At 38.4% G+C, this 18,166-nt stretch overlaps 1 protein-coding gene across 3 annotated transcripts in view; it reads left to right on the top strand.

Moving 5' to 3' along the window:
- The window catches only part of prdm6 (PR domain containing 6), a 123,368-nt gene that overhangs the window by 94,758 nt on the left and 10,444 nt on the right, over positions 1 to 18,166 (top strand). For 2 of the 3 annotated variants that reach the window (XM_085179585.1, XM_085179584.1), the window contains exon 8: positions 15,065 to 15,241. In XM_085179585.1, the coding sequence (XP_085035711.1) occupies positions 15,065 to 15,241 (177 nt within the window). Of the gene's footprint in view, positions 1 to 15,064; positions 15,252 to 18,166 lie in introns of all 3 variants that reach the window. The other variant, XM_085179586.1, reaches the window with a different exon arrangement.

The following is an 18,166-nucleotide window of genomic DNA, read 5'->3' as shown; positions in this document are numbered from 1 at the left end:
TTATTCAATAAACTAATACTCATAGGGAAGAAAAATGTGGGCTGGATATGGAGGAGGGAGGGAGAGTCGATGGGGAGCTGCCTGTCAATAGGAAGGTTTTATGGGACAGAGGAGCAGATAAAATTCAGCTGAACAAGCCAAACAGAAACAGTCCTGGACCTCCAAGGCCATACTGTACCGTTCAGGTGAACTGGCATTATACCAGTATGCCCATGAGGCAAAGTCATGCCCCAACATAAGCACTAATCTTTTTCTTAAAGTTGCACCTAACCAGACTATTATATGCGTCAAATGATGACATTTATGTTTTTCTGCTGCACCATTCTTCATTGTACAAAGGACAAGAGTTGTCAATCTGTATGTTTAAGAGGTTCACTCTCACCCTGGCCGTCAGCTCTTTAGTTTGCCACCTTCTAAAAGCAGTACCAGAAGACTAAAGAATAGCTTCTTGGGCCATCAGGCTATTCAACACCCAAATTAAACTCTAAGCATTCACTGAACATTTCCAATATCCCCCTTAAGTGCAAAGTGCAATAGCTAAACTACCTCTAAATATTATCTATTCTGCTTTCTACCTGTGCCATTGTCAAAGCTGCTGTCATTAGGATTATTAGCTATGTAATTATTACTTTATTTTTATATTTTATTACTCTTTCATTGAAGTAGAATGATTTCAGCAGTGCTTCCAGTTCCATTGCATGTTTGTGCTTACGAGGACAACGAAGCTTATCTTATCTCATCTCTTATCTTTTATATTTAAGTTCATAACATGAATGAAGTTGTGATAATGGAAAGTAAAGCAAATCAGAAAAGCTTCTGTTGGACACAAACTCATAAGTCATCATAGTGTATCACTGTGGGCTCTGTTTGGCCAGGTGTTTCACAAAAATGCGCTCTATGAACTACCACTATCCCTACAAGTCATGACATGCTGATAATGCAAAACTGGTATTAGTTTCTTACATCCTGTAAAGGTCTTTAAAGTGTAAACAAGCACTCAATATACCCCATGTGTGAAATTTTTCATTGACATCAAATATCCAAGATTAAACGTAGAACACTAAAAAGTGATAGTGTTACAAAACTCATGTTAGTGTTGTAGGGTTAAGGCAAGTTGTAGGGAAGAGTAAAATGTTTGATTAAATATCGATTTGATTAAAATGTTAGCTTCTGAAATGAAGTTTAACAGCATCCATCCATTTTTGTCCACTTATTCAATTCAGGGTTGCAGGGGGACTATCCCAGCTATCATAGACCATGAGTTGGGGTACAACCTACAGGGCCATTCATACTGACATTCACACCTACAGCCAATTTAGAATCATAATTTAACTCCACTAACTAAATATCTTTGGTCTGCGGAGAGGAGCCGAAGTACCTGGAAACAACCTAAACACACAGAAAACCTCTGGCCAGATGTTGGAATTTAACCCGGGACCTTCTTGTTGGGAGACAACACAGTGCTGATCATTGCACCTCACAGCAAGAAGGTCCCTGTTTTAAATCCACCATCTGGTGCAACAGCTGTACTGCCCTAACAACATTCAAACACTGTTGAATTTGATAGTTTTAACTTTTAATAATTATGGAAACTCGTTGCCTCAAAAAAAAAGCAAATTATCAGTATCGATGTAATGACAACAGAGTTGACTTTGATGTTGACAAAGCCACCAATGACAGATGCATATTTGATTGGTAAGTTACAGATTTCTGTTTTTCCTCTGCAGATTTGAGTCTTTAGATTCTACTACCAGTATGGTAAGGTTTAGTTTCTTCTTCCAGTATGGTTTCACTAGTAATAAAAGCTCATCTCTCACTTTGATTTCTAACAGCTTCCCTCACTTTCTCCTGGCCTCCCTCTCCCCCTTCATACATATTTATTGATGTTTACTTGATGGGAACATTTGGAGCTGAAGACTGATGGCTCTTTATATCAGCCTAAAAAAAAGGGAAAGAAAAAACACTGCACACCTCCTCTGAGCTCCATCTCTTTCCGGTTTGCTTTTTTCTGCTGACTGTTTCTTTTCCTGAACTTTTTCTTCTTCTCTGTCATTTTTTTCCCCCTCTGTGTGTCATTTCAACAGAATCCATCATCAGAGGAGCAGTTTGTTTATGTCAGCGAGGCCTTGGAAGTGCTTTCGATTCAGCTTTAAACTGGTGTCGAGATACAGGATACTGTTTAAGTTTTGTGATGGCAATGAGTGATGAATCAGGAAAAAATCAGATCATAAATGGCCTGCGTTTCCACTTATAGCCTTGACATATTACAAAAGCAGTGCAGTGTAAACCACAGCAATGGACTAAATTAATAACCACTGCTTTTATGATTGATGTGTTTACCATACTGGTGTTTAAAAGAGTCATTAGTGCTTTTAGGGAAAGTTGGATATTTTTGCTAAGCACTTTGATCTCCACAGTTCACGATTCAGGTCTCATTCTGGTGGCTGATGTTGTTTATGAGTAAGGCCTGTATTTGTATATGGACACAATCACGCTTGTATATCGGAGGACAGAAGGTTTACAGCCGATTGAAAGTGTATCATCACAGAGCCCGACTTTATGGAGGAATTAAATTTTAATTTCTGTCATTTGTTTCTGGCATCTAACAATCCCTTGTTGGTGGTTTGGCCTGATTTCTCCGGCTTTCCAGCAGCCCAGTTAAACATTTAAAATTCTCCATTACTCACGTAAGCGCTACAATAATGAGAGCATTGAGGCATTTAAATGTTCTAAGGTTTAATGTTTCTCAGTGGAAAAGCCGAAAAACCCTGAACCGAGATAACTGATAGAGCGAGAAGTTTTCCTAGACATTAATCGTGTTAGATATTTTTTTTCCTTGATTATAATACCACTGGGGAGGGACATCATGATATTATATTCTCCACTTGATTATTAACCCTATAATGCTTTTGCATCATATTTGATACATGAGTTTCTGAGACCTCTAGCTCATCAACATGATTGATGCTTGTCATAATTTCACAATGTTATGAACAAAACTCTTTTTTTGTCTAAAATTAACATTGTTGTTAACAAAAAGTTGCCAAAGATGCCCAATGTATCAAATGTGATACAAAAAATATATAATAAATATATCATTAACAACATGATATAGCAATAAAGCTTTTGTGAATTTTGTTATAAGGGTTAATAAACATCTCAGTTCCAAAAACATAAGAATTTTCAGGCTGTTTTTTGATGGGTTGGGTGTTACAGGCTAATCAAATAGTGATTTTTTTTTTTAGCACCTGTTACGTCTGTTTTACACCGACATGCATCCCAAAGGAAAAATATAAATATGACAGCAATATTTCATTTTTAATCATCGTGTTTATCATATGTACAAGTATATATGGCAAACCCTAATTCCCACTTGATTTGATTTTTATTTATGTATTTTATATATTATATTTGATGTTAATGTTGATCAAATGTCAGTCCAGGTCAACTGATGGCTCTGATAATCGTCGACATATCCAATATAGCTTACTTAAAATACAAAATTTAGCCTTAACCAACCCACCTCCACCCAAGCTCCTCCTTTTTTGGTGGCTTCATTTAGCTTAACCCCAAAATAATCCAAAATGTGTTATTTTGTCTTACCATTTTTTTAGGATTACAAATGTATTTTTTTTTTTTTTTTAATTTAATGGTAAAAACATAAGCGTTTCAAATATTTTTGACGTAAATGTGCTGATTTTACAGACAATAACATTTTTCTGGGATACCCAACCAGCATACTCAATAGCTAAAATTTTTGCAAATCAAAAATAAAAATGTTCAATTTTAGTAAAATAAAGATCACCAAAGCATTAACAATCAGTTTGTAATCTTTTGAAATTTTACCCCCACACTCTGTTCCTGGTCAGCCAAACCCAATTTGCAATGATTTAAAGTCCTGTTAGTGGGGCCTGCCCCACAGTTTGGGAAACCTGCCACTGACTTTACATTAGCACTCTGGTAGACTATTCTTCATTAATATATCAGCCTGTGTTTGGCCTTAATTCTCGGAGCTTCATCTGTCACTTTTCATTGCATTAAGCTTCTGCTGTTTTGTCCAATCACCTTTCTCTAATGATCTAATTAAACTCTTCCCAACACTAACATTGTTTGAGTAGTACACATTTTGAATAAATAATTATTATAGAATAATACCATCCCAATACAAAATGGAGCAATAATCAGCTACCATTCCTCTAAGCTCGTCATCCTATGGACAGACTCCGCCTCCACTATCTTGGTGTAAATAGTCCTTGCTCTGCTGTGCAGCATCAAACCAGTTCTCTGCTTGCGTCAGGTTCTGGTTAGAACTAATCAACTTGGCAGTTGGTTCTCCAGCTTGTTGTAAGCAAAACAAGTATTACTGTCATCAGCTACAGGTCAAAATGCTAGATGGTGAGGGACACGTGATGGAGTTAATTAATTATATTTTGCACTCCTTTATCTTAGTGGAGTAAACCATAGCTCACTGGGAGCATTGGGGGGAGTGGACCAGTGGTGGTAATTAACATCTGAAAGTGTTTCTCTGTGAATTAAATATAAATATAAAACCTCTGGACTGTAACTGGTTACACGTTTAAAACTTAGTTGTGTCTTGAAGAATCTGATGCTGTAGCAATGCTCAGAGATGTTTTGTAGAAGTGTAATGGATTTATCAGTGTTAAAACCAACACACTTGTTCATGTTTTCAGCTGGGTCTCACTTGCTGCTCTGTGAGCTGAGAAAATTCTCAAAACACAATTAACTCAAAATGTTTGCATGCCAGTCTATAACGAGGCTGTTCCTTTGTGTTACTAAACAGTTGACATTTAGGAGATTTATCACCCGGCAGTGAAGACATATTTGCATTTAACACTAACACAGATGTGTGTTGTCCCTGCTGGACATGCAGATGTGTTGAAAAATAGCTTTTTTCTTTTTTCAATGTGTAGCCGCAGGATAATGATTCATCACTGTGATGGACGGGCTTGTAGAAATTTCTTCAAAGTCTATTTTTATCTGTCATGTTTGCCATTATAATAAACACCTACTTTGTTTTGCATCTGCATGCGAGTGGGTTTTGTTTAGTATCAGTAAGTGAAGCTCTGTGGGCTGGCAGAGCACACTGGAGCAAATTTTAGACTCTCAAGTCTCAGGTGGTTTTACTTTTTCCAGTTTAAAATGAACCAACGTTCCCATGTGCTTATCCGTAATCGCTTTTATTTGTTTAATGTAGTTTGGTCATATTACAGTGCTTAGAGGCCTGGGACATTTTCAGCCACCATTTCTGAAAACCGAAGCAGAAAGCTCAGGGTACCCTCAGACCATCATATAAATGAAACCCGTGGCTGTTAAGTGAACTGCAGTCAGTAAACCGCTGCTCACATTTGTCAGCTGGCATTGACAAAAACATTGCTGAGACATGCACACGACTGCCTTGCACAATTAAGTTGCTCTGTCATGTATCACTATGTTGAATACTACCTGAATAATGACAATAGCATTAGCTTGGATGTGACCAGTGTTGGGCAAGTTACTTTGAAAAAGTAATTATTGTTACTAGTTACTTCTTCAAAAAAGTAACTGAGTTAGTAACTGAGTTGCAAGATTCTAAAAGTAATTAATTACTTGAAAAGTAACTATTGCGTTACTTTAAAAAAATGTTTAACCTTCTGGGGTCCAGGTTATAAATGGCCATTTTTAACTATTTTTGATGTTTCCTCTACATACCTTTACAAACTGGTGTTGAAAATTGATGTCATTCTTTTCAGCACAACCTCACGTGTCTGAATTTACAGTTATGTTTTCATTTTGATATACTGTATTAACACAATTGACCTAAAATCAGACAAAAAACATAAAATCCGAGTAGAAAAAGTAATATTTTTTACTGTAACAACCACAAACTTGTTTATTGAATCATATTTCATAACTTTAAATGCAAATATAAATTGTCAATTTTAAAATCCTATGCACAAGTTTTGCAAACAAAGTTATTTGCAGCCATTTACCTTTTACCCTTTGTTATAACCATTTCAAACTATTTACATAACAATCAGGTGTTCTGCATTAAATAAGATGCCACACAAATTATTTGTGCCACTCCAAAAAAATCATTTCTGTCCACTATAAAGGAGAAAATCACAGCCTACAGGTCTGACAGCAGGTGTATCACTCCTGTTTCTACCTGAAGACAGCAGTCTTCAGTCTTGTTTTGACACACAACACAAAACTATCCACAACACTACACACTAACTACACAAGACAACACATTAACTACACACTACAAACACAGTAAACGTGGTCATGTGATTGTGCACATGACCATCAAGAATCCTTACATTAACTTTTATCGAGTGGAGGAAAAAAGTTAACGTTCATCCTCCAGCTTCACTGTTTATGTTATGCTAGCTGTGTCGCCACCGATTACGTAGCACATCGTTCTATACCAGTTAGCCAAACTTCAGTAACCCTACAAACGCCACTGCTGTTTACTTTCCTGTCTTCATTTATGTCGGAAGTGATAGCAGAGCTGTACAGCTGTACATCTTAATTTGTTTCAGAAATCCTTCAGTCAGGACATGGTATATTACATTTAGATGGAAACTAGCGAGCTACCTCCCTGCTAACTTCTAACTACAGAGAGATAATAAATTCGATTTCCATGGATGCCTGGATGTTAAACTTAATTGTTACAACTGGTAGAGCAGCCACACTGATAATTTTATTACAGATGAAAGAATTTGGACAGTTTTTCAACTCTCAGCGATCCCGCAGTGATCGTTGACTTATGGACCTGCAGCGGATTTGGGCCCAGACACGGCTAATGACGTCAGACTTAAAGACTGCTGAGAGAAAACAAACACTCATACACGTCAATCCTGAGTCTTTAACATAAAATTGGTCTGTTCATTCAGGGCGTGATCATAAATGCATCAGTGAAAAAAGTTGCAAAATGCACATTCAAAGCTGACATTTACTGCAGATATTACAATGGCGGGAAATCCATTATTGAGTATAAACAGAAAATGGTAAATTGGTAAAATCACCCAGTGTTGTTTGGGACCCATCAGTAGATCTTCTTAATAACTATGTTTTCCTTTTAAACTACAATACCGATAATGTATGTTCAGTACCCCCTGACCACATACACACAAAAACAGACAAAAGACACAAAAGGCATTATCTACAATGACACAATATTGGCTTAGTTTTCTTTATGAGGTTGGTTTGATGAGTACAGCTAGCTGATGAGAGGACATTATGTGAGCTTTCTGCTCTAATAGATCAGTCAATAAGGTTTGAAAGAAAAAGAAAAGACAGAGAGAAACAAAAAGACATGGATACTGGAGGATAAAAAACAGCACATAAAAGAAGGAGTTGTGTGTGTTCACGGTTGTCTTCCGGTGATTTTGTTTGTGCTAGGATGTCCGTGCTCCACTCACATACATACATATTTTTATGTGTGTTCAGAGGGCCATTGATTCTGTATTGACGATGTGGGAGCAGTGATTTATAGCTGCTGGTCTCAAGGGAATAATGTCTTCATATGAGGCAGACAGAGGAGACGTCCTCACAGCACAGATATAACTCCATATGGATTAGACTGAGTCCATGCGGGTCAATCGACACACTTCACTCTGCATCACTGCACGCTGCAAATAAACACACACACACACACACATATTCACTGAGTCACTAAGGTCCTAAATCAAATTAAAAGCTCAGAAAATGAAAACATCATCTAGAAGCAACCGATTTAACCCCCAAACACATAAAAATATGAATGTGATGCTGTCAGAAATGTAGTGGTTAAATATTGTTTTTATTAAATCTAGAAGCAGATATGTTTGTCCTTCTGTAAAAATAAGCTTACACGCTAACACTTGTCACGCTCACTTTGTTTGCTCACATCCAGAAACTGCATGAGTGCAACTCACAAATGCATACCTGCAAACTACTGCTATAAAACAGCACAAACTCTAAGATAATTCTATTGAAGAAGGTCCAAAAGCAGCAGGAGCAGCAGCAGAGACACGGTGAAAAGGTCCAGTTCACTGACTCCAATTAGTGGAGGTGAAACCTACAGTCAAAGCAGAACATCCACCTGTCAGTCAGACCAGCTGCACCCCTGGTAATGCTAATGATGCATTGTGTTTGGTTTTGGGTTTTTTTTGGATGAACTCACTTTTTGAGCCTTAAATGGCAACTGATCATACATTTGAAAATCTTACAATTTCTACAGATGTTACAACATCTGTACATTTTTTAAAAATGACAAAGAAAATGTTACAAACTGATTAGAAAATAGACTTTCAAATAGTGTTTTTGTAAGTTTTTTCCACCGCTACTGCAAACTTCAGGTTGTCTAGAGTCTTAGTGATTATATTTACCCAGGCTTTTATTTTGAAGTCACAAGGGAAAACTCTAACCCACAGGCCCTTGTTTCATAGTAATCTGTACAAGCAATATGATGGACAGACTTTTTGTCTGGGCTCAAATTGTGGTCATGAATATTTCACACGCAAGCGAGCGAACGTGACCTTAACAAAAAAAAGCAACTTGTGTAAATATGTTTTACAAACATACAAATAGATGCACAAATGTAAAATTTTCAGATATTTTGGTTTACGAGGTTACAAAACTCAATTCACAATATTTATGACCACAATTTGAGCCCATAATTTCACTGCCTGCTGTCTTGCAGTAGAGCAGTCATTTACATGTTTTTGTCGTCGTGTGAAGTTCCCACTTCACCACAAACCGTTTAAATGTTTTTCCCTCCAGTCTACGAGAGATCTGATCGGCAACGCTCTTACTTTCCATTCTCCTGTCCACCTTCTTGACCTCTGACCTCTCTCTGATGCCATGAAAACATGTATGCGAGCCAGAACGTTTCATTCCCATGTAGTCTCAGTAGTGAGGTCTGGTCGGCATGCAGTCGGGTCTCTCACACACACACTGCCTCTTTCATCAGCTCATGTGTTAAAGGTGTGGACACAGCGACATGTTGACTCTGACTCTGTTGTTCCTACCACATGTTGTGTTGAAAGCTGACACGAGGTTTATTGTCCTGAACCGTATTACATGGATGTGTTGAAAATGGCTAATTTTACAGATCTCACATACACACACAGGCTAAGCTAAGCGTGAAAAACACAGCAGCTGATGTTGCTCTCATCGAGTATCCAAACTAAGCATTCTTAACTTGTCCATTTGGTGTTTTTATTAACTTGTTGCGTTGTTGATTCTAGACATATTTGGCTGTCTGTGCTGTCGACACAATCGGACTGAGTAACGACTTGATGCTAACGGCCACCGAGAGAGACGTGATACAGTTAGCCAGCAGTCCAAATGGAGCAGCTTCGTTTGTAGCAATAAAAAGAGAAACGGGGAGAGATTCATGAGATTAGCTGTAAGAAAGATGAAGAAAAGACTGAAATAACGACTTCTTACAAGAATTAATACCAAATTAATTCATTAATTTGACAGTAAAATAAGGAATTTTTTAACATAAATGTCAAATGCTCTCCAGTGTGTCTATTTTTTTGACACATGAGCTTAGGCTTCTGACAAATTATAATGAACACTATTTGGAAAACATAAAAATTGTGAAAATATTACTCAGTCAAAATGTCTCATATTTGTAAAAAGCATGTCCAACTGTTTACATAGACTGTATATAAAGGTTGGACTTCTCAGGCATTGGCAACATTTAAAATGTGTTTTGTTACCAAATTGTAAATCCTTCTTGTCACATAATTATTAGGCTCCATCTATGATGTTATGATGTATATCCAAGTAGACATATCAGTCTCAGACTGCAGACTTACTTGTGGTTTCTAGAGTTTCTTAAAGTAGAATGGAAGGCAGGGATTCAGCTATCAGGCTGTAATATCTGTAATATCAGCTCCCAGTTTTGATTCAAGAGACAGACCATGTCTTTGTTTAAGATTTCCTTTGTCATAAAGCTTATAGTTAGAGCTTGATCGGCTGACCCTGAGCCTCACTTAGTTATGCTGCTGTAGACCCCATGATACACTTTCCACTTCTCCTCATTAGTGTTTTCTTACTTTTAGACTTTTTTAAAATCCTGTTTGTTAGTAAAATAGTCACGAGGAGCATCCCGAAAATGGAGATGATGTGTCATATGTTTGACATCTAGTGCTTTGATTTGATAATATGAACATGATCTGAGTCACTGAGTCATAAAGATGAGTTCAACCCTATTTTGTGAGAATATTTTCTCCCCATGCTTTTTGACTTTGGGTTTAAAATGGTTTTAGAATGACTCTCAGTTTTGCCTAGAACGTATTTTTCCATCAAAATATGAGTTTATTCTAAAATGTAAAACAATTTGTTTGAAATTTGTTTCCCCTTCTAAACAAATTTTATGTGCCGTTTCAGTAACAGTCCTCTGGGAACTTATTTGGGGAGTTAATTAGGATTTATCCCGCATGCAAAAAATGTCAATCTATCACTTTTCTTAATTACTTCAGCAAGAGTAGAAAGCTTGCTAGCTACATTTCATTATGAAATTGACAGGAAAAGGGTCATTTTAAACGTGGAAACACAGACTACTTGTTTTAACTATAGGCAGACCTAGTTAAAGGCAGTTATAGGCAGACCTAGACCCATTGAAAGCCAGGTAAAACCTTGATATTTTGAAATATTATCTGTATTGCATTTCAGTGCTCAGTGTCACATTCACCAGTGAAATCTGTTAAAAACTAAAGTTTCCTAAAGCTTTTCCCCTCTCTGTGTTATCCGCACACCCCTGTGTTTCATGTTAAAGAAGTTCAGTGTTTCTGGTATAAAACCCAGACCGTACAGTATGTGCTGTAATTTATGCATAAATGATCGTATTTGCATGTGCCTGTCTGTTCCCATATTTTGGTTGCATATGCACATACCTGCGTGTCCATGTGTGTTTATGTGCATGATAGAGGTGTTTATGCTTCACCTCCTCCTCCTCCACTCCTCCCTGTAATAAACAATAACCGGGCATTAATCTCCCGGCCTGCTGCCTTAATAAATAATATCCACACATTCATCAACTTAAACTATTCACAATCAATGCAGCTCTTCATAGAAAACCCACCTAATAAATAGTGGTGCGGCCCACTGAGGCGTGAACTTATAGACCGGCCGGCTGATAAATGAACCGACCCCCACGGCGAGACGCCTTTTATGTGGAAAACTGCAAGTGAGAATTTTTCGATTTTATATTACACTATTTTACTCTTATTACTTTCCTGTGTGTGTGTGTGTGTGTGTGTGTGTGTGTGTGTGTCTACATCGTCTCGGGGTATTGTGGGTGTTTGTGATTTATTAGAGTGGTGAAGATGTTGGTCTATTTGTTTTATTCTAGTTCTGGGGTATTTGCCCATTTGTAAGGAACTGATGTCAGAGTTTTGTCTTATTAGTTTCAGAATGAAAATCACTTTATTTTCAGGCAGCACATGGGAGTTTATCCTGTCAGTTTAACAGCTTACACAGTAATACAGAACCAAGTGACCCATATGAAAAGAAAAACAAAAAACTATCATTTTTCCATTTCCTTCATGACTAAACACTTTTCAAGCCCTCCCTGGCGGCTTCTATATATTTATGTAGGTTTTCAGGCTAAGCCTAGTTGGATCGGGCCACCAGAGGCTCGCACCTTCAGCCTCTACTTCTGGTGACCTTGTCTGGACAGTGTAAACTGGACCCTTGATTTTTGAGGGGTTTTTTTTTAGTCATCATAGCGGTTGTCAGAATTTCTCATTGTCTGGTTCCTCACCCAGGTCCAATTTGCCTTGGGAGATCCTACCAGGGGGAAATCATGAAGGGGATCTCCTTCAGAGATACTCCTCCTCCACTGAAAGGAGCCACTTAAGGTGGTTGAGCCAACCGATTTTAGTGCCTCATAGGTGAGGTGTTTCGGGCATGGAGGAGAACCAGGGGCAGCCCCAGGACTCACCAGAGAGGTTATGTCTCTGAGCTGTCTTGAATAAACTTGGTGTGCTCCCTGAATGAGCTGGAAGACGTGGAGGGGGCGAGGGCAGTCTGGGGTTCACTGCTTAGACTGCTGCCCTGAATAAGTGGTCGAAGATGGATGGATATACAAGTCTGATGAGGTGTTTTTGGACTACAGAGAGATAAAGACAAGAAATCAAAGTGTGTCTCAGAGAGGTCTAAAAGCCTGGTTCATAAAAGGATAAAATAAACTACATTAATCCATAAATTTGAGAAAAAGAGGAAGAAAGAAACCACAGAAGAAGGACACCTCTCAGCGAAATCAGCTGAGAGAGCTGCAAATCCATTTGCAGTGTATTCCACGATTGCCTGATTAACTGGTGATTTTAAACTGGCCGTAGGCAGTGTTGGTCAAGTTACTTGAAAATAGTAATTAGTTACTAATTATTGATTACTTCTCAAAGAAAGTAATCCCATTACTTTGCTGATTATTTATTTTTGAAAAGGAATTTGTTACTTTATTACTTAGATACTTTTCAAAAACATGACACACAACCTAAATGCATAATAAAGCATAGACCCTTTCAGCCCAATTCAATTTTTTCTGCATAATCCGTCATATAAAATCAAGTGTTTTGTGTTTACACTCACTCTTTCAAATAGATGCAAGTAAAACACACATAAATACATTCAAAGATCCAGCAGCACTGAGTCCTGTGAGGCAGGTGGAGGTTTGCCCAGTGCCGCAGCAGTCATGTCAGTGATCCGGGGGTTTCTCTGTAAATTTCACATTCCTGTGGCGGCGTGCTACGTGCCTGCTCAGATTAGAAGTTTAATTTTTCTCTGTAGAAGGAAATTTTCATTGGACGCTGATGTTTTTGTCACTTTTCATGGAATCAAACTCGAAGTAATGTAAGTGCTTCCAAGCTTTAAACACTGCATGGTCGTACTCTCTCCCGCACTCCATATTAGGGAAAGTAACAGTAATCGAATTACTTTTTTGCGACAGTAATCCCTTACTTTACTTGTTACTTGAAAAAAGTAATCAGATTACAGTAACGCATTACCTTTAACGTGTTACTGCCCATCTCTGGCCGTAGGTAGCAGATAAAGTACCAATGGTAATCACCAGAGCGTCCCTGATCCCTGTCTTTAAAGCAGCTTTAAAAACGAGATCCTCAGTGTACTCCTGAGGTCGTTAATGTGACTGACAGAAGACACACGGCAGCTAATCACCTCAGAGCTCCCGGCTCATCAATACACACTGACTGATACACGCCACTAACTGACTTTCTATGTACTTTAACCCCACATCCTCCTGCGGTGCTGTGTCAAAGCCATGGAGTGCCTCGAAGCTTGGTTTTGTTTCAGGTCTCACTCGGCAATTTTAGTGATTTTAAACAAGCAGTCCATAAAACTGGAATGCAATATGCAAACCAAACTGTGGGAGGAAAAAGGCATGTGAAATACTACTGCTACAAGTCTCTGCTCTGTAAATAGTGACATTTCAAAATACCTACTGATAAATGTATATTGGACCAATATAATCAGCTGCTGTGTTCTGGTTAGACTGACTCTCCACTTCAGTAAGTTTTCAGATTAGATGAAGGGACTGCTGCCATCAGGGAGGTGGACGATGAGATCCTCTCTGAAGACGTAGCTAAATGATATCGAGAAATCTACACAGATAGTAATGTGGCCTGTAAGGAAAACATGTGAGTTTGTTTAGCAGAGGGTTGAGCAGTACTAAATGATCCTCTCAAAAAGATAATAAAGAAAAGCATCAACATATATGCTTGGGCTGGCTGCCTAAGTAAAGTCTGTATGTGGGAAACAGAGGTTTGCACACAGAACCTGAAAATGATAATGGGGAAAAAAGAAAGAGGAGATGCAAGATATGAGCAGAGGCTGAAGTGTCCTGTAAGTGAAAACAAAATACCTCGATAATGTTCACAGCTGGCTGCGTGTTCGGCTCAGCGAATGGAAGGAGTGTGAGATTAGATCTGCTGCTGTATGGAAGCAGGACACTCTATTAGCAGACACACAGCTTCTGTTTGGTTGTTTGTTTAACTCCCATTTGGGCCAAACACACACACACACTGACACACAATAACCTAATATATCTCTTCTTTTCTTGTTCTCTTACTGTCTCTATCTCATTCTGTGTAACTGCTATTCTTCACACACACACACACACACACACACCATGATAAATGGTCCAGTCATGATCTAGGCCTGCATTGTTGATGAGGGTCAGGCTGCCATGGTTACCGGAGCAGTGTCCGACTTCCCCCGCCCCCTGTTTGCGTGTGTTTATAGACCATATGTATTGCTTTTTAGTGAGCTGTAATGTGTGCAGGCTCATGTTTCTCTGTATGTAAACAAAATGTCTCCAAATTTTCATTTTGTGTTAATTCACGTTGCTCCACTCCAGTTACAAGCACCCAGAAAAATTCATCTGTGCATCATTGTTTCTTTGTGATAATAGAACAACAGAAAAGGTGGAACAAACCCATAAAAATGAACAATTTTCATGGGGAATAATTCTTTTTTTGATGAATTTTCATGTCGTGGTAAATTAATACATGGAGCACAAGAGTCACAAATAATAATAATAACAGAGCTGACAAAATAAAATAAGATCTTACCAATAGACCTAAGGGTAAGTAACATCATGGCCAGTAGGGGGAGACATCTCGGGTAACTGAAGAGGATGTGAATGTGTAGAAGTCTATGAGAAAATTAAGCTTCAGCTCACATCCTCTATGACCTCGCCTCAATCACTAGTTTAAAATCTCGCCTTTTACAATAATATTCTAAATTTATTTTCGATAAAGTGAGCACTAGTAGCAGTCCTCTTTGTGCAACTACAAATGGTGCCCCCTGCTGACAGTTAGAAAGAATGCAAATTTAAGGCAGTGCCTTTCATTTCAGCAACATCCATAAAAAGAACAACAACAACAAAAATACATAGCGTGCTGTTATCTTAATGTAAAAGTTTTCTTTACACTTGTTTTATTGTACTTATTCGTTATTAAATCAGACCCCTGCAGGGAGAATATTTAAGCCATCCCCGCACGCACACACCTTCTGTTTTCTTCTTTCATCCGACTCTCTTTGTCCTCAGACCATACCAGTGTGGCCACTGCTCCCAGTCCTTCTCTCAGCCGTCAGAGTTGAGGAACCATGTAGTGACGCACTCCAGCGACCGACCTTTCAAATGTGGATACTGCGGCCGGGCCTTCGCTGGCGCCACGACGCTCAACAACCACATCCGCACACACACAGGAGAGAAGCCGTTCAAGTAAGTAACAGTGAGTACCCCCAAACACCCATAAAATCCACCCACCTTACCTGCCACCTGTTGCAACAAACAACCCACAATACCACTCGACTTGCTCTTAACTGTCACCACCAAAATTAGGGATGCAACGATACCAATTTTTTCAAACCGATACGATACCGATACTTGGATCTGAGTACTTGCCGATACAGAGTACAAAAAACGATACTTCTACCACACACACACACACACACACACACAAATACAATTAATTGGAAGACAGGTTTTATTATATTCCCTGCCGATAAAAAATAAAATCTTAATAAAAATAACCACAAAACAATTTCAAGTGAAAAATAAGCACTTCTGTTAAATTATTGCAGTCTCCACATTGTAATTTAACAAAATATCACTGAACTATTGTCTTGAGCTTTCAGAATAATAAATAAACACTTCTGTTTGGAATAAAATAAATACAAATTCGGTTTGCGAATAAAATAAACTTTTAAATTATTGCAGAGTGTCCATATTGTAAACAAACAAAATAATTATTATTATATAAATAATAAAATATAAAAAATTATAAAATAAATAATAAATAAAATAATAATTGGCCCCCTAGTGGCCAATCTAAAAAACTACAACAGAAATGACAAGCCACCCTCTGATTAATGAAATAAGTTGGTATCGGTTCATGGTATCGGTTAACTTTTACGAGTATGAGTACACACACATTTTACAGTATCGGCCCCGATACCCAATACCAGTATCGGTATTGGTGCATCCCTAGAAGCAAGTCTCACCTTTAGATATATTGGGTGACTTTGTCCCAAATAAGTTTTTCCTCTCCTGAAAATTATACTTTTGACACCAATAATTTCACTTCCATATCTTTGAGCGCTGTCTCTGTCTTTCTGTGTCTCTCATAATTATGTCTTTGAGGTCATTGAATAAACTGCACAGAGGACAATATAACGCTCAGGGATCCGCTAAACCGCTCAAAATGTCAAAGGCACCATGGATTGTTTTTAATGTGGAGGGCAATAGATGTTCCCATAAACTGGTAATTATCAACAGCGACCCATGTTGGTACAGCAGAGGACGATTTAGACCAAATAAAGCTCTGACCGAACTTCTCTAACAGCAGGTACTAGAATAAACTGTGAATCTAAATATTTTGTTACACCAGCTTGTAAATTATTCAGGTTTTTAAATCAGTAATAAAAGCAATCATGGTGTATATTCCCATATGAGTCTGATACAGATCAATGGAATGATTTCATGTCATTGACATCAAATTTGTAGAATCATAAAATGATTAATATGTTTTTAAAGAGTGTCACATCTGCTTTGTCTGCATGCTGAATCAATTTCCCCCAGCACTCCTGAAACCAACGCTTTCTCTCATTAGCATTGCTAATTACGTCACCATAAGAAAACTAAAGTGAGCCACCGAGGGCTTGAAGTCCTGAAGGTTTTAGCTTGCACAAAAGAAAAAAAAATATAAAATGGTAGCAAATGGGTTGGGATTTCATTGTTGTCAACAGATGTACACAGATATGCTTTAGTAAATAAATTAATAAATAATATGCACTAAAGCAGCGGGAACTCAGGTTCTTGTTCTTGAATATTGGAGAGACACATCAACACGTCCTCCAATGGTGCTGCAGGTTCTAGAGTGGCCATTCAGATTATCTACAGGTAAATATTCCAACTGAGTCACAGTTTTACTTTGGCAGCTGTTAACATACCAGGACTGACCAACTAAAGCAGGGGTGAGGAAATCCAGGCCTCAAGGGCCGGTGTCCTGCAGGCTTTAGATCTCACCCTGGGTCAACACACCTGAATCAAATGATTAGTTCATTACCAGGCCTCTGGAGAACTTCAAGACATGTTGAGGAGCTAATTTAGCCATTTGGATCAAGGACACGTCTAAAATCTGCAGAACACCGGCCCTTGAGGGCTTGAGTTCCCCTCCCCTGATCTAAAGGTATGTGAAGGAGACACTGGAGTTTAAATATGAGAAAAGACCATCTAAGATGCACTAATAAGAAGCACTAATACGCCGATATCTGTCTGTGCATTACACACTTACATCCAGCTTGCTCGCCAAACTAGTTAGCGTTAGCTGATAAGTTAGCACTCCATCCAAACGCATCACTTCTGCCTCCAAAAATCAAACATGATGGTGGCTAACACATTTTCTCTGAAACTACCAAACACTTCAGAAGTTTAGAAACCAGTTGATTTGTTGTCTACATTTTTCTTTTTGGTCTTCAGCTCTAAATTTAGCTCTGGTCCTAAAAAACAAAATCATAATAAGAGTCATTTGCAAACTGCTTTTATATCCCTTAGTACTTTCTCAATCACTTTTCTATTATTCATGATTTGTGATAATATTTGCTTCCATTCACTTCCATCATGTCTGCTGTGACCTCTGACCTTTGATTCCTTACTGTTGGCTGCCTGTAACGTTAAACTATGAGGAAATTCTCTTGTTTGTTCCTCATTGTAAATCAGAGGGCATCAGCAGATTGTCCAGTGTAAATACAGGATCTGTTAGCAGCCTGGTAATGAATCTCCCCACACTCATTTCCATTTTCTTCTGCTGGTTAAGGCTAATATAATTAGAGGGCATGCCACGCTGCAATTCGAGGCTTCTGGATGCTGTTGTTGTCATCCTGTCATCTAATCAGCAACAGAGGACAATAAGGATTCCTCCAGTGGACCAAGAGGTCAGCATTCAAGTGGAGGCCAGAAGGGCCAAAGAGTAAGAGACATAAAAGAAAGTGAAGAAAGCAAAATAAGATGTTTGAGTTGTGCAAAATCTAAAGGACTGGCATCAGGGGAACACGGGGGTAGAATCGAATTAACCTTCCTAATAAGCAATCAGAGAAATCCAAAGTCATCATTGACGTGGTGAGCGAAGAGGCGAGAAGGATGAGT

This window comes from Neolamprologus multifasciatus, chromosome 12 (assembly GCF_963576455.1).
Source record: "Neolamprologus multifasciatus chromosome 12, fNeoMul1.2, whole genome shotgun sequence".
NCBI classification, from domain to species: Eukaryota; Metazoa; Chordata; class Actinopteri; order Cichliformes; family Cichlidae; genus Neolamprologus; species Neolamprologus multifasciatus.
Note: the sequence above shows the minus strand (reverse complement) of the source record. Positions and strands in the feature narration are given on the sequence as shown.